The sequence below is a fragment of the Panthera onca genome, chromosome B4 (assembly GCF_046562875.1).
Source record: "Panthera onca isolate mPanOnc1 chromosome B4, mPanOnc1 haplotype 2, whole genome shotgun sequence".
NCBI classification, from domain to species: domain Eukaryota; kingdom Metazoa; phylum Chordata; class Mammalia; order Carnivora; family Felidae; genus Panthera; species Panthera onca.
The window spans coordinates 43436518-43462072 of NC_138345.1; the positions used below are offsets into that span (position 1 = coordinate 43436518).

At 37.1% G+C, this 25555-nt stretch overlaps 1 protein-coding gene across 2 annotated transcripts; it reads left to right on the plus strand.

The window, feature by feature from the left end:
• The first annotated feature begins 628 nt into the window (after nucleotides 1–628).
• Nucleotides 629–20615, plus strand: CLEC2D (C-type lectin domain family 2 member D). 2 transcript variants are annotated; one of them, XM_060658434.3, is made up of 5 exons: nucleotides 678–889; nucleotides 3735–3845; nucleotides 10165–10349; nucleotides 14373–14476; nucleotides 16025–20615. In XM_060658434.3, exons 1-5 carry the CDS (start codon nucleotides 829–831, stop codon nucleotides 16161–16163), a joined length of 600 nt encoding a protein of 199 aa, XP_060514417.1. In that variant the 5' UTR covers nucleotides 678–828; the 3' UTR covers nucleotides 16164–20615. The 2 variants fall into 2 exon arrangements, with proteins under 2 accessions (XP_060514418.1, XP_060514417.1); XM_060658435.3 differs by lacking the exon at nucleotides 3735–3845 and having other exon boundaries at nucleotides 629–889.
• The last annotated feature ends 4940 nt before the right edge of the window (nucleotides 20616–25555 follow it).

Sequence of the window (25555 nt, forward strand, 5' to 3'; positions counted from 1 at the left end):
AAATGAGAACACGTGTGTAAATCTTTTCTGCGTGTTCCTAGATCATGGTAAAGGGTAATAAACTGTAGGTTTTTGTTATCATGCCATGATAATAATAGTAAAACTGATGTTTTTAATTGTGCCACCTATGTAGGAACTCCAGTATAGTGTGAAACCTATCAAAGTTTACTTTCTGTCCCCTTTGACGACAAAATCGTGAAAAAATACAAAAAGGGCCAGCTTGACAATTCATATTTACTCTGCCGATGGTATTACAAGCTGAGAGACCCCAAGCTCACACTGAGAACCAGAAGGGGCCGATTAAAAAAAAAAAAACAAAAACAAACCAGAAACACCTCTTTGAGGGCATTGGAGCAAACGTCTTTTAATGTATTGGAGAGTTTTCAGGGTTAACTGGAAGACCAGCAAAGATTCTGGATTTAAAAAAAAATTTTTTTAAGGGAGAATGAGCTCTTGAGAATAGGTTTTAATTGGAGATTAGGATTGCCCTTGCTTTTTTATGTGCGTCATATTTACTGCCCCTGAGAATCACCTCCTCCATCCTCACAGCAATACTTCTGGTAATGCTCAAGCATTAACAAATTTGACTGTTCCCGTGACCAAGTTTTAAAGAAATTTTTGCAGAAAAAAAAAGAAAGAAAAGAAAAGAAATTTTTGCTAAGCACCCACCTTCTCTGAAGGCAAGCTGCTTTCTGACTCATGTGGTCCCCTGTCTTTTTGTGAGGCGGGTGTGTAAATGAGGAAGTTCTAAACCGAAAGGAGAGGTTGTTCTCTTGGCTTGGAAGCGATCTGAAGCCACTTGTTAGCTGTCTGCGATGTAGGGGCAAAATGCGTGATAGCAATTGTGTGGAGAAAGCCTGTGTGCCGGTGGAATTGCTGAGAAACCCAAGTAAGAAGCTGGTCTGTATGCAGTGACTGTGGGAATTGGGGCGGTAAGATAAGAGCAGTAATGCGGGTCTGGTTTCTGCACAGGGAAGACAGTCTTTTGGAGAGAGTTTTCAAGGCTGAGAGATGGAATGCTAGAGGTTATAAATTGCAGGTTTACGATTGGTATAAAAATATGCAGCTACTTGGGTACACTTGCGCCAACAAGTGAGGAGGGAGAACTGTTAAGGAAAGATGTCAGAGAGTCGAGTCCGGTTCCATTGATGACAGAGGATAAACCTTGTAACAATGAATCTCACTGACATATACAGTCATATTTTATTAATAAATATCAGTTCACAAATAGTAAAAATTCAAACGTAAGAAAATGGAATTAAAAATTAAATTACGAGGTTAAAACTTAGTAAATGTTAATAACAGTGAATTTCACTGAAAAGAACAATGCGCATTTTAAAGTGTCATACAGATGCAGGGTATTATCATTGGTAAATAAGGTAGAAAATAAGGGCGCCTGGGTGGCTCAGTCAGTTAAGCGTCTGACTCTTTATTTTGGCTCAGGGCATGATCTGAGGGTGGTGAGTTTGAGCCCCATGTAGAGCTCCATGCCCAGCAGGGAGCTTGTTTTGGATTCTTTCTCTCTCCCTCTACTCACTGTCTCTCTCTCTCTCTCTCTCTCTCTCTCTAAAAATAAATAAATAAACAAATAAATAAAATGAGGTGGAAATCTACAATGGAAGCTCATACATAGGAAAGATAGAAATAAAAAGCAAAGAAAAGGCAAATAGTATGGAGTTTTTTAGCAAGTAAAAAAAGTAAACAGAAGGCAAAGGAAAAACAGTACAGCATTCAAATGGAATTATCTAAAATTGGAGGCACAGTAAGAAGAAAATAATGTATATACACACATATAATCTCATATATATTATATGAGATACGTTATGTATTATATATATTATACATTATATATATTATATATATTATACATTTATACAAAGCTTGAAACTGTAAAAAACCACTTGTATTCAAGGCTTTATGTGATGACTTAGTAAGTGGGGGAAAAAAAAACGTTTTGGACCAGCTGCAGAAAATCGAAGTGGCATAATTTGGGAGTGAAAAAAATTTCTTTTGTCTTTGATAAAAGTTGTCCTCGACTTAGAGAAAAGGCAGTTCATATGAGGAGAAGACGATGTCTAATCCTTGTTGAGTGACTTCGTTTATTTCTTTATTCCTTTGGGATTTTTGCATATTTCCATAAGAGCTGCTTTAAAGTATATGTTAGATAATTCCAACATCTTGTCATCGCAGCATTGGCTTCCGTTGACTGTCTTTGGCCACGTTCGTTGAAATTTTCATGGCATCTGGACATTTTGAATGAACATTTTGTTACGAGACTTTTGATTTTGTTTAAATTTTGGGGTGTATTGATATTTTTGGTTTTAGCCGGCAATTACTCTGGCTTGGTTCAGCATTCTGTGGGCTCTAATTCCAATGTCGGCTCGGTGTTTGGATCCTTTGTAGTGTTATTCAGATCTTTCCTGGGTGTGCATCAACCATTGATCGTTCTGGGAAACATTAACGAGAAGCTTTCTAGTGTGGATAGAATGTTACAGGAAAATATGCCTGTTTCATCAAGAAAGTCTTTAAAAGAAGTAGCTAAAATTGTGTATGGTGGCCACGTGATGGACTCTGAAGAGGGTTCCAACAGGAAATTTTACAAGAGGGTTTAGGGGCACCTGGGTGGCTCAGTCAGTTAAGTGTCTGACTTTGGCTCAGGTCATGTTTTCATGGTTCGCGAGTTCAGGCCCTCCATCGGGCTCTCTGCTGTCAGCACAGAGCCTGCTTCGGATCCTCTGTCCCCCTCTCTCTGTGCCCCTCCCCTGCTCATGGTGTCTCTCTCAAAAATAAACATTAAAAAAAAAAACATTTACAGCAGGTTTTAGATAACATAGGATCTTTTGAGATACAACACAAATATAGAAAAGTGTACAAAACAGATATACAGCTTAATGAATTATTCTAAGGTGAGCATCCTTGTTAAATGCTATCTTTGTCTGGGGTGCCTGGGTGGCTCATTTGGTTGGGCAGCTGACTCTTGATTTTGGCTCAGATCATGATCTCACAATCCATGCTGGGTGTGGAGCCTGCTTGGGATTCTCTCTCTCCCTCTCCCTCTGCCCCATCTCTGCTCACACACTCTCTCTCCCTCCCTCTCTCTCTCTCTCAATAAAAAAAAAAAAAATACTATCTTTGTCAGATAAAGAAGCTTGCCACCCATCTCAGAAGCCCTCTAGGCAGTCTTTAGGAATAACACTAAATTGACTTTTATGAGAATCATTTTCTCACTTTAATTTTGACTTAAATAAAAAGACTTTTAAGTCCCTTTTAATGAAAAGATACCCCCGTGATTGCTTTTTAAAATGCGTTTTCCGTGTTTTTTTAAGTTTCAAGATAATTTATCATGTAGAATTTACAACAGTCTCAAGTTTGTTGATTTCGTTCCTGTCATTTAATTAACATGATTCTCCCTCTCTTACATTTCTGTTAAATTGGTAGCTGGATCTGGAAATAGAATAAGATTTGTATTTAGTTTTGGGGGACAGGTGCAAAGCCACTTCATGGCTTGTGCACTAAGATCAGTTCTTCTGTGAGTAAGTAAACTCCAGAGACAAAATTGTACATTCATAAAACGACAGGCCAGTTGTCCCCTGTAGTGAAAAGGAATGAAGAGGAAGTAACATTTTGACGGTTAATGCTTCTAGCAGTCTGACGTCTGTTCTGCAGTTAACGTGGAAAAAAAAAAAAAAAAAAAACCTAAAACAAAAACGTGTTTTTCATTGTGTTTTTTCCAGATTACCTGCCTTCAAAAAAGCATTCTACTAAAGTTAAACCAAATAGAGCCTTTTCCTTCATCATCACATGTTTCATACTTATATTGAGTGGAATAATTATATATGTTGTAGGTAAGTAATTTGTAATCTTTGTTCATCTAGAGAAGTCCACTTTCCAAAAGAAGAGAGGACTTATTGATGATTTCCCTGTTCTTTACAGTTCCTAAGTTTTTTTTTTTTTTTCATTTCACCAGTTGAGTTAAATTCCAATAACCTTGTAAGTGGGGTCTAAGATTTTAGTTGTGTAATATAAGGGTCACATTATTACAAACTTAATAGAATGCTCAGAGTTTGCAGAAGGTAGAACCCAATTGCCAGTCATATTGTGCTTTAATTTATATTATTGTTAGGCCTTTTATCCAGTAGTCTTACTATATATATATGTATACATTTATATATATATTATATATATATAAATATTTACTTACAAATGTATATTTATATATTTAATATATTTATATGTAAATTTACTCTCAAATTACATTTTCTTTTTAAAAATTTTCTTAGGTTAAGGATATATCAAAAATGAGCTATAGTTGGCATATAACATTATGTAAGTTTCAGTCATACAATATAATTGAAATTACATTTTCAATTAAAATTACTTCAAAGATCTTGTGTGTAGGTCCTGATGGAGGACACATCCAAAGAGAGCTGTAGAAATTGATGTGTTTGATTCATGAAATTGCATTTGTGCTTGAATATTTGCCAAGAATTCAGTAATTTTCTTTAATGTTGACTTTTTTGAGGGACAGAGACAGAGTGTGAGCAGGGGAGGGGCAGAGAGAGAGGGAGACACAGAATCTGAAGCAGGCTCCAGGCTCTGAGCTGTCAGCACGGAGCCTGACTTGGGGCTCGAATTTCTGAACCGTGAGATCATGACCCGAGCTGAAGTCAGATGCTTAAACTGACTGACCTCCCTAGGCACCCACAGTAATTTTTAAACAATGTATTAATAGGATCTAGGCTGAGATAATATTCAAAAAATAGAGGACCACAAAACCATGGTGGCTTAAAAAATAGAGACTTCTTTGACCTCTCAATTCTGTCGTGAGTGCATAAGACCGTGGGGCTGCTATTTTCCATCATTCTCTTAAGATATCATTGGCTTCTGTAAGGTGCCACCATCAAGGCTGGGTTTCCTGAAAGAAAGGAATAGGGTACAATGAGGAGGGCTGCTCAGTCTTTTAAGGTCCAGGACAGAAAGTAGCATAAATCCCTTCCAACTCAAGTTTCATTTGTGGAAACTTAGTAAGAAAGCCCCACGGAAATGAAACTCTGTCTCTGTCTTTGACTTGACAATTTATTAGGATTTGTCTCAGGGTGAGGTTTGGGCGTATTTATCCTACTGGGCATTGGCTGAGTTTTTGAATGTTTAGATCATGTATTTCATCACATTTGGGAAGTTTACAGCCATTACTTTTTCCAGTAATCTCTCTGCCACTCTTTGTCTCCCTACTTCTTCTGAGACCCCTGTGATGCATATGTGGGTTTGCTTCATGGCATCCAACAAGTGCCTTAAGCTCTGTTCATTTTCTTCATTCTTTTTTTCTGTCTGCTCCTCCTACTTGATAATTTCAGTTGTCCTACTGGTAACTTCCCTGAATCTTTCTTCTGCTGCTCAAATCTGATATTAAGTCCTTCTGAAATTTTTCCTTTTTAGTAAGAGAAATGTCTGTCCTGCTCCCTCCATTTTGAGAGAGGGAACAGGGGACGGGGCTGCCTTCTACCTTAGGCCCAAACTGCCGCTGCACTAGTCAGAAGGTATTCCATGCATGAGAAGAAAACACGTTTTCCTACCATTTTGAAGATGGCCTTTATTGATTGGGTGTTGGCTTAATTTGTGTAGACTTTTATAAACCTTTGTTTTCCCGAGGTCTTACCAGTTTCAGTCAGCTAATTTCTTGGGCTTTTTTTTGGTTTGTTTTTATTTTTTAAGTTGTTCTTGTGGAGGAACAAGAACTTGGGGTTTCCCAGTTCGCCATTGTACTGCCCTCTACTCCTGGGGATGGGGAGATACTTTTGAGGGAAGTATGCAAGTGCATGCTGCCTTCCACTGTTTTCTCCTTCTGACTGCAAAGAATATTTGAGAATTACTGTGATAGAAGAACAGTCCGCCAAAGAAAGTTATTCATTCATTTTCTCAGTGAAAGGTCTACTGTTGAATCATAGCCTTGTCAAACTTACATGCCCCAGGAGACAGTGATGGTTCACAGAAGGTCAGACTCCCTGATAAGCCCTGGCGTTAGCAGAACAATACGGAAAATTATGCCCTTGAGTAACATAAAACAAAATCCGTGATGCAATTCACACGCAGGTAATAATTGGTTAAAGTACTACGTTCACGTCTGCCTCCATTTTTATGTCTTTTCTCATCCTCATCACACCTAATTACCTACTTCTTAGTCCTTCATAGGTCGATCAGAGTACAGAGTTTAAAAGCACAAATATGAGTACAGATTCTGGATTTAGATGGCTTGGGTTTGAATTCTAGCTCTCTCGTCTGTGCAGCTTTGTAAACTTGGACAGCTCTAACACCCTCTCGGTGCTTCAGTTTGCTTACTGTTGTTGAAATAATGAAGTAAATTTGTGTATGATTGAACTTGGACAATGTCTGGAGCACAGCTGGCAGACGATGACTACTGCTACTTGTTAGAAAACTCACATTTTTTTCAGTTAAAACACAGTAGCGGACTCTGCATGTTGGTAAAAAATTTAAAATTTCATAGAATCATGTGAATCCACCATAAATGTGATGAAAATCAGAAATGGTTGAATAATTGTCCCAAAGTCATGTATTTCATCTATGGCATAGGCAGGACTCTGACTAATTATTTTGGCTCCATTAGAATTGACTTCCTTTTAAAGCAGGTATACGTTCAGACAAATTTATAAAGTGCTTCCATTTTTCAGGAATAATATATTAATATTGATTGCACCCCTGAGCTCTCATAGCATTTGTTATCTGATGGTTATAATTATTAATTTATATGTGCATTTTTTACGTTTGTGGTGAGCAACTTGAGGGAAAAATACTATTTTTTTCCTATATCATTAGTCCCTAGCTTAGTACAGAATAAGTGTTCCATAAATGATCACTGATTGTATAGATTTCTAATATTTTTATCCTTTTGAATATAATCTTAAATACGCGGCTTCACTTCCAGTTTTCCAACTTCTCTAATCATACTATCCATACTATAATTTTGGATAGGGATTTTTCCTTCTAAAAGTTAGAAAAGTGGTGTAGTCTAGTGATAAGGCACATCCACATTTTCACCACCAAACTATCTCAGTTCAAATCCCAAATCTGCACTTGTGAGCTGTGGAACTTTCAGAAAATTAAACGTCTATTCCTAATTTCTTCATCTGTGAAATAGGGATGATAAATCAAACCACTTCATAAGGCTGTTATGAGCATTAATAAGTTAATATAAATAAAGTATATAAACCAGTAAATAAAGTATATAAAGATTTTTTTTTTTAAATCATTTTCTGCTCTGGTTTTCTTCTGCATGTTCTGTATAGCCACTATGGCTGATAGGTGAGGGACTAATTTTTCAATCCTATGTAGACTACTGCACTTTTATTTGTTTTTAAATTTCTCATATTATTTTGACAGAAAACTAATTTTGAGCCCTGTGATCCAAACCACTCAGCATGGTTGATGGGTAAAATAACTTAATAGTGCCCTACCTTGGACTGTGAATTTTGCTATTATTCAGTCATACCAGACGTTTTGAAATCTCTGACTGCCCTCTGGTGTCAGTAAGAGATTATACAGACTCTGTTAGCTGAAAACAAGTCTGCTTTTATTAATTTATTTTTAATTTTTATTTTAATCCCAGTATAGTTAAGATACTGTGTTATATTAATTTCAGGTGTACAATAGAGTGATTCAACATTTCTGTAATTACTCAGTACTTGTCAAACTAAATATACTCTTAAAAAAATTTTTTTTGGGGGCACCTGGGTGGCTCAGTCGGTTAAGCGTCAGACTTCAGCTCAGGGCACGATCTCGCGGTCCGCAAGTTCGAGCCCCGCGTGAGGCTCTGGGCTGATGGCTCAGAGCCTGGAGCCTGCTTCCGATTCTGTGTCTCCCTCTCTCTCTGCCCCTCCCCCATTCATGCTGTGTCTCTCTCTGTCTCAAAAATAAATAAACGTTAAAATTTTTTTTTTTTTTTTAATGTTCAGACAGAGCATGAGCAGGGGAGAGGCAGAGAGAGAGGGAGACACAGAATCTGAAGCAGGCTCCAGGCTGTGAGGTGTCAGCACAGAGCAGGATGTGGGCCTCGAACTCATGCACCATGAGATCATGAGCTGAGCCAAGGTGGGCCGCTCAACCGACTGAGCCACCCAGGCCCTCCAAGATATACTCTTAATCCCTTTCACTTATTTCACCCATGTCCTCACTCACTTCCCCTCTGGTAACCATCTGTTCCCTATAGTTAAGCGTCTATTTTTTGGGAGCACATGGGTGGCTCAGTCAGTTAAGTGTCTGACTCTTGATTTTGGTTCAGGTCATGAGCTCACGGTTCGTGAGATCGAGCCCCATGTCCACAGAGCCAGCTTGGGATCCTCTCTCTCTCCCTCTCTCTGCCCCTCCCTGCACATACACGTGTAAACACGCTCTCCCTCAGAATAAATAAAGGAGCATTAAAAAATGAATCTGTGGGGCACCTGGGTGGCTCAGTCGGTTAAGCGTCCGACTTCGGCTCAGGTCACGATCTCACAGTCTGTGAGTTCGAGCCCCGCGTCGGGCTCTGGGCTGATGGCTCAGAGCCTGGAGCCTGTTTCACATTCTGTGTCTCCCTCTCTCTGATCCTCCTCCCCCTTTCATGCTCTGTCTCTCTCTGTCTCAAAAATAAATAAAAACGTTAAAAAAAAAATGAATCTGCTTTTTGTTCGTCTCTTTACCTTTCTTTTGTTCCTTTGGTTTTGTTTCTTAAATTCCACATATGAGTGAAATCATATGGTATTTTTCTTTCTTTGCTTTTAAATATCTGGGTTGCAAAAGGCCACTAATAGACAAGACGCGTGGAATTTACCTTTAACTCTAAAATGGAAAGGTAATGGAGTAAGTAATTGTAAATTTAGTGTATTGAAATATAATCAGGATTAGATAATTTGATGCATTAAATAACTGGATACACCTAATAAAAAATAAAACCTTCAAAAACTGTTTGCTGCTATTTTGTTATCATAAACGGTATCACTATCACCATTACCATCTTTAATGGAAATGTTAGAAGCTTACAGATAAAGAAAAGATAAAACAAGTAATAATCCACCGTGGTCATCCTCGGTTTAAAGATTTCTCGGTGCGACAGTTGCTCAGGATTACCTCCGGACAGAAACCCCGAGTAGAGTGATTGCTTATCACTTTCTCTGCCTAAACTTGAACTTTGCCAAACAAAGACGAAGAGGGGAGACTCGTTTGAAATTGGTCAACATACGCAGCAGTCTCTTGTCTAGTTTGAAAGTTGGGGACAAAGATTTGATTTTACTTTGGACTCTCCCATGTTCCAGGTGATCGTATTTCTTTTTTAATATTTTTATGATTCCACAGAGAATGATCTATTCTTGCCATTCTGTTACCAAAAAGAAAATCTCTTATACATCGATGAAGCAAAAATAAAGCTACAGAGATTTAAATTAACATTATTTATTTAAGAAAGAAGCTGTGAGGTTACTTAGGGAAAATGGTTATAGAAATAAAAGCCTCACCTACTAGCAAATCAGTAAAGGCCACCTGGAGAGACTTTTCTTCTTTTTAATCTCACCTTTAGAGAGCATCTCTCCTGGTTATATGGGAAGTGTATCAGAAAAGCTTACCCCATGGAGTACTATCAGCTTCAAAATAGAGAAAGCCTCACAAAACTTCCTTAGTTGAAGGAAGTTCTTTAGTAGAAGGACACGCAGGGTAAACCCACTTTTTTCATCATCATGGGACTCTTTACACATCTATCCGACCATTTCATTTCCAGAAACTTTATTCACAAAAGGTATCTATGCCCTGTCCCTCATTTTATTTAGGAAGGTGTCTAGAGCTCTTGAACTATCTGTTCTCTAAGGCTGGTAAAATGTTACTGATGTGCCTAGTATTTTAAGAAAGGTAGCATTGTTGAAATCTAAGTAGGCAGGTCTATAGTCCAGATTTTAAGACATTAGTAATTCTTTATTCAACTCATCCACTAACTAAGGCATTAGTTTGAATCTCAGCTTTGACATTTGCTGTGTAATATATGCAATGACTTGCAGAATCATATTCCTTGTTTGAAAAATAAGGGTCATATATTTAGCCTATCACACAACTATGGAAAAGTGTATTAGAAAGCACTTGATAATGTACATATAGGAACATATAAAAGTAAGTTGTTTTTATTTTTAGTAACTAGAAGAAAATTCCATCAAATCCCGCCAGAGTGCCTTGAAGCTGCATGCCCAGAAAACTGGATTGGTTTCCAAAGAAAGTGTTTCTATTTTTCTGATGACATCAAAAATTGGACATTCAGCCAGAGGTTTTGTGTCTCACACGGTGCTGATCTTGTTCAGATTGAAACCCTCCAGGAACTGGTAAGAAAATAGTTCTGTCTAGAATAAAATAATGTGCCCCATCAATACACTACGTAATTCTATGTGAGAATGTCTAAGGTGCAGGTTTAGACACTTGCCTAGACATTGATTTTTTTAACATAAGGAGAGAAAACCAGCAGGTGCTACATTCTGCAGCAGATCATCTACAGTTACCTTAAACATTCATAGCAGGAAAGTGGCCAGAGAGCAAGACAGTGCTTTCTCTGACTAATGAGCAAGAACTGTGCAAACAGAATTAGAAAATTAAAGAGGGAAACATCATTTTAAATCTGCATGAAGTTAACATTGCTTCAAAATAAATCAGGCAGGAGTGATGTCAGAGAAGATGGCAGAGTAGGAAGCTTTGAAATCTGTACCTACACCTAAACACCTATTGGACTGGCAGAAACTCTCAACGAATCTGGAGCTCTGGAGTCTTGCAGCATCCAAGGGATAACTTAATGAAGAGGTTAGTAAATTTCAGTTAATCTCCATGAATTTCAGCCTTCCCACTCAGTGGTTACCATTCCCCATACACCATCATGTTCTACAGCCATGGGGACTCCTGGCCACGTTCCTGGTAAAGCTTGCTGGAGCCAGGATGGTGAATAAGAACATTGTGCTTCAAATATTGTGGTTTTGTGGTGTTATTTTTTATTGCTGCTTTTCTTTGCTGAGGGACAGACACAGAGGTGGGCTGCCATTTTTCATTCAACTCCTACCAAATGAAGTGATTTTCAGAGCATTTAAAGAAACAGTACTTGTTTCCCGCCCCCCACCCCCCACCCCTTTTGGGAGCTAGACATTTAAGAAAACCTGTGGCAGTTAACTGGCTGACCATAAAAATAACAGAATAGAAATTTCAGTGACCACACACAGTAGGTAATGCACATTTTGCAAAAATTGTTTGGAAAAGTCACAACCAGGTGGCTCTGAATCTCAGTAATCGAAATTCAACAATCACTGAAGAAAAGAAGTATATTCCCAGAGTTAACACAATAAAGTATTCATAATGTCCAGTTTTTAACAAAGAAATTACAAAACATATAAAGGAATAGGAAGGCATAGCTTATTCACAGGAAGAAATATCTGACAGAAACCATCCGTGAGGGAGTCCAGACATTTGAAATATAGTCAAAGATGTTAAATCTATTGTATTAAATATGTTCAATGAGCTAAGGGAAACCATACACCAAAAAAGTAAAAGAAATCAGGAAAAATGATATGTAAATAAAGTAAGAATATCAATAAAGTGGTAGAAATTATTAAAAGGAACCAAATAGAAATTCTGGACCTGAAAAGTATAATAATTGAAATGAAAAACTCACTAGAGGAGTCAAAAGAATATTTGAACAGGAAGAAGAAAGAGTCAGCAAACTTGAAGATAAGAAAGTTGAAAGTATCCTCTCTAGCAATAGAAAGAAAATTTAAAAATAAAAACAAACATCATGAAGGAAGTGTAGTATACCGCCAAGCAAACCAACATATACATTGTGGGAATCCTAGACTGAAAAGAGAAAAAGAAGTAGAAGAAATATGTAAAGAAATAATGGACAGAAACTTCCCAAAGTTGAGGAAAAAGATGAATATACATGTCCAAGAATCTCAACAAACTCCAAGCAGGATAAATTCAAAGAAAACTACATGAAGACTAAAATTAGAGTCAAGTTATCAAAGCCTAAAGAGAGAAGTTTGAAAGCAGCAAGAGAAGGGACTAGTCATGTACCTAGGATCCTCAATAAAATTAACAGTTGATTTATCCTGAGATACCATAGAATCCAGAAAACAGTGGAATGATGTATTTTAAATTCTAAAAAAAACCCTGCCAGTCTAGAATTCTGTATGTGTCCAAACTATCTTTAGTAATGGGAAAAAATTTAAGGTACTTCTAAAAGAACAGCAGCTAAGTGAGTTTCTTATCAGTAGACCCATCCTATAAACAATGATAAAGGCTGAAATTAAAGTGCATTAGATAGTAACTCAGAGCCAAAGGAAGAAACAACACTCATAAAAGTAACCACATAGATCAATATAAAAGCCAGAATTAATATACTTTTGGTTTACTTTGTAACTTATCTCCTTTCATATATGATTTAACAGGTGAATTCATAATACAATAATTATAAATCTATGTTAATGGGTATATAGCATATACATATATAGTCTATGACAATATTATGAAGAGAGGGTTGGAGATGGGGCAAAATGTTCATTTGCCATTATAACCAAGTTCATATTGTAAACTATGTTGTTATAAGTTTTAAAATGTTAATGGCAATCCCCAAGGTAACCACTAATAAAATTACTAAAATATATACAGTAAAAGAAGGAGGGAATAAAAATGGTACTTACAAAAACTCAATTAAATAAAAATCACAATAGTAGAGGAATTAGAGAATAAAAAACATATAAGACATATAAAAAATAAATAAATGGTAGAACTAAGTCTTTTAATGATAATCACATTAAATGTAAATGGATGAAACGATCTGATTAAAAAGCAGAGACTGGCAGTTGGCTAAAAACAAAACAAGATCCATCTATATGCTATTAGAGACTCACCATAGATCTAAGGACTCAAAGAAGTTTAAAGTAAAAGGCTGGAAAAAGATATGGCATGCAAACAGTAACCAAAATAGAGCTGTGTGACTATATTTTTGTTGGACAAAACAGATAAAAGCAAAAAAGCTTACAAGAAACAAGGAATATTATATCTTGATAAAAATTTTGTTACAGCAAGGAGATATAACCATTATGAACATAGTGTACCCACAGCACCAAAATATATGAAGGAACAATTGATAGAATTGAAATGAGAAATAAATAGTTCTATAATATTTGAAGACTTCATGATTCCACTTTCAATAATGGATAGAACAACCAGACAAAGGAACAATGAGGACATACAAGTCTTAAACAGTACTGCAAACCAATTCTACCTAAAAGACCTGCAGATAACACCTCCCAACAATAGCAGAGTACGTATTCTTCTCATGTGTGTGTGGAACACTTTTCTGGATAGTTCATATGATAGGCCACAAAACAAGTTAGTAAGTTTGAAAAGATTGAAATCATGCAAAGTTCCTTTTGTAAACACAATGGAATGAAACTAGAAATCAACAACAGAAGGAAAATTGGAAAATTCACAAATACATAGAAATTAAACAGCCCACTGTTAAACATTCAGTGAGCAAAAAAGAAATCACAGGGGGAAATTAGAATTGAAACAAACGAAACGAAAACATGCAAAACATAAGTGTTTTGTAACATACCGAAACCTATGGTATGCAGCAGAAGCAATACTAAGTGGGAAGTTTATAACTGTAAATGCATCCCTTAAAGAAAAAAATAAATAAATACTTGAAGTCAGTATCCCAACTGTACATGTCAAGGAACTAAAAATGGAGAAGTCAAAATAAATGTCATCTTCAAAGAGTAAAGATTTCCCCGAGAAGTCCACTAATCGTAAAGGAAAATGATACATTGAATTATATAGAAATTAATACTCGTAATCATAAAAAGACACTCTGCCTGTTGACAGAGATGTGTAACGTGGAAAACTACAATGCTGGTATGAATACAATTTGTTACAATTATAGAATCAGAAAATAATTAGGTGTCATTTGGTAAAATTGACAATAACCGTTACTGTGGCCTAATCATTCATTCCAGGACAGGAGGACAGGGGCCACGAATGCCATGAAAGCATTCATAATAGCTTCAAACTTGAAATAATACTAGTGGAAATCAATAATAGAATAGATAAACAAATTATGAAGTAGTAAGACAAAGTGGCACTATGCTGAATTAAAAGCAAACAAGTTATCAGCAATTTCTCTCCGTTTTAATATTCATTTGTGTGTGCTACTGTAGCATATCTATTCTGTATGTATTATCAAACAATACAAAATTAAAAAGAAGAAAATTGTGAGAGCAGTTGAGAAGATAGCATAGAAGCAACATTTCTTCTGGGAGAGGCCAGATAATGTCGGGTTAATGCATATCATCTTTGTTTTCTGAAAGGATTTCCTGTTGCGGTATAAAGGCCCCTCTGACCACTGGATTGGGCTCAGCAGAGAAGAAGGCCAACCATGGAAATGGATAAATGGCACTGAATGGACCAGATGGTGAGTTCTGAAAAATATGGTGGCAATAGTTGTACCATACTGTGCACATATCTAGTGTTTAAAGGAGCAAATATTTTGAATTCACTTTGCAGGAAACCAAACACAGAAACCAGTGTGTTCTCTAAAAATTTTTATTTTGCGATTAGTCATAAAGGAACAAAGTGAAAAAGTGTAGACTGCAAAGGTTTTGCAACGTCCTCAAACCGCTACAAAATCTATCATAGGTGGCACAGTAGAATGGTGGTGAACTTGACTCCAGCCTCGGCTATGTCATTTACCAGCTCTTTCACTTTGAGCAAACTACACACTATCTTTAAGTCCATTGCTTACTCCACAACAAAATTAGTCGTACTTGCCCAATTGATTTCACAGGGTTGATATGAGAATCAGAGATTTTGATATTTACCATGGCACCATTTAACTTTAAATGTCATATCAATGCAAGGTAAATTACTATTTTCGTTGATCGCTGCATCAGTCTTCAACCATTTACATAGGGATTATGAGGGATGGTAATAATGTCTATTATTTATAAGATCATCATTACAATGTTTAGGACAGGTGCAGTTAGCATTGTCACATTTAATCTCAACTGCGTATCTGTTGGATCTTTATATCACTAGAAGAATTTTGGATAATGTCGGAAGTCTTGGATTCAGGCAGCCTCACTACATGTTTTCTTATCTGAAGATAATGAGGAGGTTTTGAAAAGTTGCTTTATGATGATAAAGTAGTCAGCATTGGAAATGTCACTTTATTTAGTGGAAAGAGCAATGGATCAGACATTGGTAATTTTGAAAACTGGTTCTTACCTATTAGCTTTTTGATCTCGGACAGACACTAAGTTTTAGGAATTAGAGCTTATATTTATACACTGTTGCATCTGCAGTGCCTAGCCCATTGTGGGTGCTTGATAAATATTTAGGATTGACCTTTACTTCTCCCTTTATAATAGTGAAACAGTAATGTTTACTTCATCTAATTCTCTAGTGTTTAAGGAGCAAATATATTGCTAACTGTTCAGTCATTGAAAATGGTTCATCACCATAGAAGTGAAAAATACATTTATTAAGGGCTAGCGTGTCTTAACAAAAGGCAAATCATGTCACCCTGAGCAATTTCAAACAGTACAGGGGAAAAACTTCTAGTCTAAATGCTGACCCAGATGTCTGAGCCAGGCTGCTTAAATGCTGAGTAGACAAGCATTCTCTCTCTTTCCCAAAGGGACGAAGGTGGGAATAGCGTGGACCCTGTATTTTCACTGATTTAGTTATGAATCCTCGTTTCATTTGTTATAGAATCCTGGGAAATTCTGTGAATTTTGTGTGTTGGCTTGTTGTGGGTTTTTTTTTTTTTTCCCGGCCTGTAAAAAGAGATGATCTGTATCTCACAGGGTAATCTTTAATATCGAAGAGAGAATACGGGGCGATGCACCTTATATTTTAGAGGCTGAATTAATGTTAGTTTCCTGATTTCCTCATCTGTGTTCCCTGTGCTTTTGAAGAACTATCCGGCGGCCAACTGAGCGACTCTGCTTTTTCATTGCAGTTTTCCTATTAGAGGAGGAGGAGAGTGTGCCTATTTGAATGACAACGGTGCCAGTAGTGCTAGGCACTACACGGAGAGAAAGTGGATCTGTGCCAAAGAGGACACATACACCAAGATCAGGAGGCAAAATGCAACGTAACTCTTCCCTTGTGAATTGCACTCCTTCCCTAATGTGTCTTAGCTCTGACAGTGTGGAACCTGCTGCGGATTCTCTCTCTTGCTCCCCATCAAAAAGAAACATTATAAAAAATGAGCACCCGGAGAGACTGCCACATATAATTGCTTTGTATCCGGGTGCTGTTGTGTTACTCAACTTTGTAACTTTTTTCCGAAAACCCCGAGCAACCCAAAAAGCTTTCCTTCTAGAATCCTCATTGAGAGAATAAAAGCGGTTTCTTTTGTACATAACTTCTTGGCCTGATTGCACTTTCAGAACATTCCCTAGTGTTGGCAACATAAGGTGACATTCTTTACGTGCCTTCTCACTTACATAAAATATGAGACTGAATGAAAAGGGAAACATCTTTTGAAAAGTCCTTGTGTACTTTACAAGTTTTAATTCCTCTTGATTGGAAGATACTCCTTAAACATCAAAAATCTCAGCATTTTTTTTCTCCTCAACCTCATTAAAATGTTAACTTTTTTTTCATTTTTATTGAGTTTTAATTTTAATTCCAGTAGAGTTAACACACAGTGTTATATTAGTTTCAGGTGTAAATACAGTGATTCAACGATTGTGTACATTACTCAGGGTTCATCATGGTAAATATACTTCCTAAAGGAGGACACTTGTGAGGAGCACTGGGTGTTGTATGTAATTTAGTGATGAATTACTAAGTTCTGCTCCTGAAAATATTATTACACTATATGATAACTGACTAGAATTTAAATAAAAATGTGAAACAAACAAAAAAGAGATTAAAAAGTGATAAATGTACTCTTAATCCCTTTCACCTATTTCACCCATGCCCCCACCTATCTCCCCTGAGCTAACCATCGGTTTGCTCTCTATAGTTAAGAGTCTGTCTCTCTTTTATCCTTTGATCATTTGTTTCATTTCTTACATTCCACATATGAGTGAAACCTATGGTATTTTCTTTCTCTGACTTCTTTTGCTTACATTATACTGTAGCCCCATCTCTGTTATTACACATGGCAAGATTTCATTCTTTTTTATGGCTGAATTGTTTTTTGAGTTTGATAACTTCATTATAGATTTTGAATACTAACCCTGTATCAGATATGTTGTTTGCAAATATCTTATCCCATTCCATAGATTGCCTTTTAGTTTTGTTGATTGTTCCTTTGCTGTGGAGAAAATTTTTATCTTGACAAAATCCCAGTAGTGCATTTTTGCTGTTTACCTTGCCTCTAGAGACATGCCAAGTATTCATTGATAGATAAGTGGTTAAAGAAGAAGTGGTCTCTGTGTGTGTGTGTGTGTGTGTGTGTGTGTATATATATATATAATGGAATATTACTTGCTAACAAAAGAATGAAATCTTGCCGTTTGCAACAACACAGATGGAGCTAGAGGATATGATAACCTAGTGAAATAAGTCAGAGAAAGACAAATGCCATATGATTCACTCATATGTGGAGTTGAAGAAACAAAAAAAAAAAAACAAAGAAAGAGACGAACAAAAAAACAGAGTCTTCTCCCTCCTGGTGCTGCAGGGTCCCCCCCACAGGGGACCACCGATGGCAAAGCTAGCTAAGCTTGCCTCTCCTGCCCTTGTGCACCTTGCGGATCCACCCCGTCTAATATGCCCTTGGCCAGATCCCATTGAAGCAGCACCACAAGCCTGGCAGTGTGCAAGCAGCCCAGACAGGGACCACACCACTCCACAATGAGTCCTGCCCCTGGAAGAGGGGGCGATAAGGTACACACTGGTCTGACTGTGGCCACAGCGGGGGGCTGGGGGCAGACATCAGGTCTGACTGCGGCCCACCCAACAGCACCAGTTACTCCAGACAGCACAGGGGAAGTGCCCTGCAGTTTGGAGCTACCGCAGGGACTGCCCAAAATGATGAAACGGAAGAATTCTCCTCAAAAGAAACTCCAGGAAGTAGCGACAGCTAACAAATTGATCAAAACCGATTTAAGCAATATAACAGAACAAGAATTTAGAATGATAGTCATAAGATTAATCGCTGGCCTTGAAAAAATCATAGAGGACAGCAGAGAATCTATTGCTACAAAGATCAAGGGACCAAAAAATAGTCATGAGGAATTAAAAAAATGCTATAAATGAGGTGCAAATAAAATGGAGCAGCCATTGCACAGATCGAAGAGGCAGAGGAAAGAATAGGTGCATTAGAAGATAAAATTATGGAAAAAGAGGAAGCTGAAAGAAAGAGAGATAAAATAATCCAGGAGTATGAGGGGAGAATTAGAGAACTAAGTGATGCAATCAAACGGAACAATATCCGTATCATAGGAATTCCAGAAGAAGAAGAGAGAGAAAGGGGCTGAAGGTGTACTTGAGCAAATCATAGCTGAGAACTTCCCTGATCTGGGGAAGGAAACAGGCATTGAAATTCAAGAGGTACAGAGAACTCCCTTCAGACATAACTTGAATCGATCTTCTGCATGACTTTCATAGTGAAACTGGCAAAATACAAGGATAAAGAGAGAATTCTGAAAGCAGCTAGGGATAAACAAGCCCTAACATCCAAAGGTAGACACATAAGAATAGTAGCAGACTTATCTACTGAAACTTAGCAGGCCAGTAAGGAATGGCAGGAAATCTTCAATGTGATGAACAGAAAAAATACACAGCCAAGAATCCTTTATCCAGCAAGTCTGTCATTCAGAATAGAAGGAAAGATAAAGGTTTTCCCAAACAAGCAAAAACTGAAGGAATTCATCACCACTAAACCAGCCCTACAAGAGATACTAAGGGATACTCTGTGAGTGAAGTGTTGCAAGGACCACAAAGTACAGAGACATCACTACAAGCATGAAACCTACAGATATCACAATGACTCAAAACCCATATCTTTCAATAATAACACTGAATGTAAATGGACTAAATGCTTCAACTAAAAGACATAGGGTATCAGAATGGATAAAAAAACAAGACCCATCTATTTGCTGTCTACAAGAGACTCATTTTAGACCTGAGAACACCTTCAGATTGAAAGTGAGGGGATGGAGAACTATCTATCATGCTACTGGAAGTCAAAAGAAAGCTGGAGTAGCCATACTTATATCAGAAAAACTAGACTTTAAATTAAAGGCTGTAACAAGAGATGAAGAAGGGCATTGTATAATTATTACAGGGCATTATATAATAATTCCATCAGGAAGAACTAACAATTATAAATGTCTATGTGCTGAATATGGGAGCCCCCAAATATACAAAACAATTAATTACAAACATAAGCAACCTAATTCATAAGAATTTGGTAATTGCAGGGGACTTTAATACTCCACTTACAACAATGGATAGATCATTTAGACACAGAATCAATTAAGAAACAAGGGCCCTGAATAATACATTGGATCAGATGGACTTGAAAGATATATTTAGAACTCTGCATCCCAAAGCAACAGAATATACTTTCGTCTCGAGTGCATATGGAACATTCTCCAAGATAGATCACATACTGGGTCACAAAACAGCCCTCCATAAGTATACAAGAATTGAAATCATACCATGCACACTTTCAGACCACAATGCTATGAAACTTGAAATCAACCACGGGAAAAAGTCTAGAAAACCTCCAAAAGCATAGAGGTTAAAGAACACCCTACTAAAGAATGAATGGGTCAACCAGGCAATTAGAGAAGAAATTTAAAAGTATATGGAAACAAATGAAAATGAAAATACAACGATTCAAACGCTTTGGGATGCAGCGAAGGCAGTCCTGAGAGGAAAATACATTGCAATCCAGGCCTATCTCCAGAAACAAGAAAAATCCCAAATAAAAAATCTAACAGCACACCTAAAGGAACTAGAAGAAGGACAGCAAAGACACCCAAAACCCAGCAGAAGAAGAGAAATAAAAACTAGAGCAGAAATAAACAATATAGAATCTAAAAAAACCAGTAGAGCAGATAAATGAAACCAAGAGTTAGTTTTTTGAAAAAATAAACAAAATTGATAAACCTCTAGCCAGGCCTCTCAAAAAGAAAAGGGAGAGGACCCAAATAGATAAAATCATGACTGAAAATGGAATGATTACAACCAATCCTTCAGAGATACAAGCAATTATCAGGGAATCCTATGAAAAATTATATGCCAACAAACTGGACAACCTGGAAGAAATGGACAAATTCCTAAGCACCCACACACTTCCAAAATTCAAACAGGAAGAAATAGAAAACTTGAACAGGCCCATAACCAGTGAAGAAATTGAATCAGTTATCAAAAATCTCCCGACAAATAAGAGTCCAGGACCAGATGGCTTCTCTGGGGAATTCTACCAGACATTTAAAGCAGAGATAATACGTATCCTTCTCAAGCTGTTCCAAAAAATAGAAATGGAAGGAAAACTTCCAGACTCATTCTATGAAGCCAGCGTTACTTTGATTCCCAAACCAGACAGAGACCCAGCAAAAAAAAAAAAAAAAAAAAAAAGAGAACTACAGGTCAGTATTACTGATGAATATGGATGCAAAAATTCTCAACAAGATACTAGCAAATCGAATTCAAGAGCATATAAAAAGAATTATTCACCATGATCAAGTAGGATTCATTCCTGGACTGCAGGGCTGGTTCAACAGTTGCAAATCAATCAATGTGATACATCACATTAATAAAAGAAAAGAACCATATGATCCTGACAATCAATGCAGAAAAAGCACTTGACAAAATTCAGCATCCTTTCTTAATGAAAACCCTCGAGAAAGTCAGGATAGAAGGAACATATTTAAACATCATAAAAGCCATTTATGAAAAGCCCACAGCTAATATCATCCTCAATGGGGAAAAACTGAGATCTTTCCCCCTGAGATCAGGAACACGACAGGGATGTCCACTCTCACCGCTGTTGTTTAACATAGTGTTGGAAGTTCTAGCATCAGCAATCAGACAACAAAAGGAAATCAAAGGCATCCAAATTGACAAAGATGAAGTCGAGCTTTCACTTTTTGCAGATGACATGATACTATACATGGAAAACCCGATAGATTCCACCAAAAGTCTGCTAGAACTGATACATGAATTCAGCAAAGTCTCAGGATACAACATTAATGTACACAAATCAGTTGCATTTCTATACACAATTAATGAGGCAGCAGAAAGACAAATAAAGAAACTGATCCCATTCACAATTGCACCAAGAATCATAAAACACCTAGGAATAAACCTAACCAAAGATTTAAAAGATCTGTGTGATGAAAACTATAGAAAGCTTATGAAGGGAATTGAAGAAGATACAAAGAAATCAAAAAACATTCCGTGCTCATGGATTGGAAGAATACATATTGTTAAAATGTTAATACTACCTAAAGCTATCTACACATTCAATGCAATCCCAATCAAAATTGCACCAGCATTCTTCTCTAAGCTAGAACAAGCAATCCTGACATTCATATGAAACCACAAAACCCCCAAATAACCAAAGTAATATTGAAGAAGAAGACCAAAGTGGGAGGCATCACAACCCCAGACTTTAGCCTCTACTACAAAGCTGTAATCATCAAGACAGCATGGTATTGGCACAAAAACAGACACATAGACCAATGGAATAGAATAGACACTCCAGAATTTGACCCACAAAAGTATGGCCAACTCATCTTTGACAAAGCAGGAAAGAATATTCAATGGAAAAAAGACATCCTCTTTAACAAATGGTGCTGGGAGAACTGCAGATTTTTGTGTGTTGATTTTATATCCTGCAACTTTGCTGAATTCATGAATCAGTTCTATCAGTTTTTTGGTGGAATCTTTTGGGTTTTCCATATAGAATATCATGTCATCTGTGAAGAGTGAAAGCTTGACCTCCTCCTGGCTGATTTGGATTCCCTTTATTTCTTTGTGTTGTCTGATTGCAGAGGCTAAGACTTCCAATAATATGTTGAATAACAGTGGTGGGAGTGGACATCCCTGTCTTCCTGACCTTAGGGGGGAAGCTCTCAGTTTTTCCCCATTGAGGATGATATTAACGTTGGGTCGTTCATATATGCCTTTATGATCTTAAGGTATGCTCCTTCTATCCCTACGTTCTTGAGGGTTTTTATCAAGAAAGGATGCTGTATTTTGTCAAATGCTTTCTCTGCATCTATTGAGTGGATCATATGGTTCTTGTCGTTTCTTTTATTGATATGATGAATCATGTTAATTGTCTTGTGGATATTGAACCAGCCCTGCATCCCAGGAATAAATCCCACTTGGTCGTGGTGAACAATTTTTTTAAGGTATTGTTGGATCCGGTTGGCTAATACCTTGTTGAGGATCTTTGCATCCATGTTCATCAGGGAAATTGGTCTATATTCTCCTTTTTAGTGGGGTCTCTGGTTTTGGAATCAAGGTAATGCTGGCTTCATAGAAAGAGTTTGGAAGTTTTCTTTCCATTTCTATTTTTTGGAACAGGTTCAAGAGAATAGGTGTTAGCTCTTCCTTAAATGTTTGGTAGAATTCCCCTGGAAAGCTGTCTGACCCTGGACTCTTGTTTTTGGGGAGATTTTTAATTACTAATGTGATTTTTTTTTACTGGTTATGGGTCTGTTCACATTTTCTATTTCTTCCTGTTTCAGTTTTGGTAGTGTATATATTTCTAGGAATTTGTCTGTTTCTTCCAGATTGCCCATTTTATTGGCATATAATTGCTCATAATATTCTCTTTTATTGTTTTTATTTCTGCTGTGTTAGTTGTGATCTCTCCTCTTTCATTCTTGATTTTATTTATTTGGGTCCTCTCCGTTTTCTTTTTGATCACACTGGCTAGTGGCTTATCAATTTTGTTAATTCTTTCGAAGAACCAGCTTCTGATTTTATTGATCTGTTCTACTGTTTTTTTGTTTGTTTGTTTGTTTCGATAGCATTAATTTCTGCTCTTATCTTTATTATTTCCTGTCTTCTGCTGGTTTTGGGTTTTATTTGCTGTTCTTTTTCCAGCTCTTTAAGGTGTAAGTTTAGGTTGTGTATCTGAGATCTTTCTTCCTTCTTTAGGAAGGCCTGGATTGCTATATAATTTCATCTTATGACTGCCTTTGCTGAATCCCAGAGGTTTTGGGTTGTGGTGTTATCATTTTCATTGGCTTCCATACACTTTTTAATTTCCTCTTTACCTTCTTGGTTGGACCATTCATTCTTTAGTAGGATGTTCTTTAGTCTCCAAGTATTTGTTACTTTTCCAAATTTTTTCTTGTGGTTGATTTTGAGTTTCATAGGGTTGTGGTCTGAAAATATGCACGGTATAATCTTGATCTTTTTGTACTTGCTGAGGGCTGATTTGTGTCCCACTATGTGGTCTATTCTGGAGAACGTTCCACTTGCACTGGAGAAGAATGTATGTTCCGCTGCTTTAGGATGAAATATTCTATTAAGTCCTTCTTGTCCAGTGTGTCATTCAAAGCCATTGTTTCCTTGTTGATTTTTTGATTAGATGATCTGTCCATTGCTGTGAGTGGGTGTTGAAGTCTCTTACTATTATGGTATTACTATCGATGAGTTTCTTTATGTTTGTGATTAATTGATTTATATATTTGGGTGTTCTCACATTTGGTGCATAAATGTTTACAACTGTTAGGTCTTCTTGATGGATAGACCCCTTGATTGTGGTATAATGCCCTTCTGCATCTCTTGATAAAGTCTTTATTTTAAAGTGTAAATTGTCTGACATAAGTATGGCTACTCCGGCTTTCTTTTGTTGACCATTAGGGTGATAGATGGTTCTCCATCCCCTTATTTTCAATCTGAAGGTGTCTTTAGGTCTCAAGTGGGTCTCTTGTCAACAGCATATAGATGGATCTTGCTTTCTTAGCCATTCTGGTACCCTATGTCTTTTGATTGGAACATTGAGTCCATTGATGTTTAGAGTGAGTACTAAAAGATATGAATTTATTGCTATTATGTTGCTTGTAGAGTTGGAGTTTCTGGTGGTGTTCTCTGGTCCTTTCTAATCTTTGTTGATTTTGGTATTTATTTATTTATTTGTTATTCATTCATTCATTCATTCATTTATCTTTTTTTTTTTTCTTTCATCTTTTCTTCCCTCAGAGAGTCCCCCTGAAAATTTCTTGCAGGGCTGGTTTAGCGGTCAAACTCCTTTAATTTTTGTTTGTCTGGGAAACTTTTTATCTCTCCTTTTATTTTGAATGACAGTCTTGCTGGATAAAGAATTCTTGGCCGCAGGGGCGCCTGGGTGGCTTGGTCAGTTAAGCATCCGACTTCAGCTCAGGTCACGATCTCACGGTCCGTGAGTTCGAGCCCCGCGCGTCTGGAGCCTGCTTCAGATTCTGTGTCTCCCTCTCTCTCTGCCCCTCCCCTGTTCATGCTCTGTCATCTCTCTGTCTCAATAATAAATAAACGTTAAAAAAAAAAAGAATTCTTGGCTGCATATTTTTCTGATTCAGCACATTGAATATATCCCGCCACTCCTTTCTGGCATGCCAAGTTTCTGTGGATAGGTCTGCTGCAAACCTGATCTGTCGTCCCTTGTAGGTTAGGGACTCTTTTTCCCTTGCTGCTTTCATGATTCTCTTCTTGCCTGAGTATTTTGTGAATTTGACTATGATATGCCTTGTTGATGCTTGGTTTTTGTTGAATCTAATGGGAGTCCTCTGTGCTTCCTGGATTTCGATGTCTGTGTCTTTCCCCAGGTTAGGAAAGCTTTCCACTATGATTTGCTCACATAACCCTTCTACCTTTATTTCTCTCTCTTCCTCTTCTGGGACCCCTATGATTCTGATGTTGTTCCTTTTTAATGAGTCACTGTTTTCTCTAATACTTAAATTGTGCTCTTTTGCCTTAATCTCCCTCTTTTTTTCTGCTTCATTATTTTCCATAAGTTTGTCCTCTATATCACTGATTCTCTGTTCTGCCTCATCCATCCTTGCCACAACAGCATCCATTCGAGATTGCAGCTCAGTTATAGCAGTTTTTATTTCATCCTGACTAGTTTTTACTTCTTTTATCTCTGCAGAAAGGGATTCTAATCTATTTTCAACTCCAGCTAGTATTGTTATTATCTTGATTCTAAATTCTGGTTCAGACATCTTGCTTGTTTCTCTGTTGGTTAAGTCCCTGGCTGTCGTGTATTCCTGCTCTTTCTTTTAGGGTGAATTCCTTCGTTTCATCATTTTTAAGGGAAAAAAGGAATTAATGAGGTAGAAAAATTAAAATTAAAAAAATTAAAGTTAAAAACCTATTAAAATTAAAAAATTAAAAACAAACACACACACACAAAATTGAATAAATGATGCTAGAACCTAGGTATGTTTGGTCTGGGTGTTGAAAGTGGTTTGACAGATTAGAGAAAAAAGGGTAAAAAAAGAAAAATAAAGGAAATCATTTGAAAATTTGAAAAAATGAATACACTGAAGTAGACTAAAATGAAATGATGGAAGTAAAATAGAAT

Excerpts from the sequence above, each read along its gene's own strand:
- CLEC2D (XM_060658434.3), top strand. The coding sequence starts at position 829 with ATGCGTGATAGCAATTGTGTGGAGAAAGCCTGTGTGCCGGTGGAATTG. Across the intron at positions 10,350-14,372 it reads TTGAAACCCTCCAGGAACTG|GATTTCCTGTTGCGGTATAA; the intron begins GTAAGAAAATAG and ends GTTTTCTGAAAG. Across the intron at positions 14,477-16,024 it reads GGCACTGAATGGACCAGATG|TTTTCCTATTAGAGGAGGAG; the intron begins GTGAGTTCTGAA and ends TTTTCATTGCAG.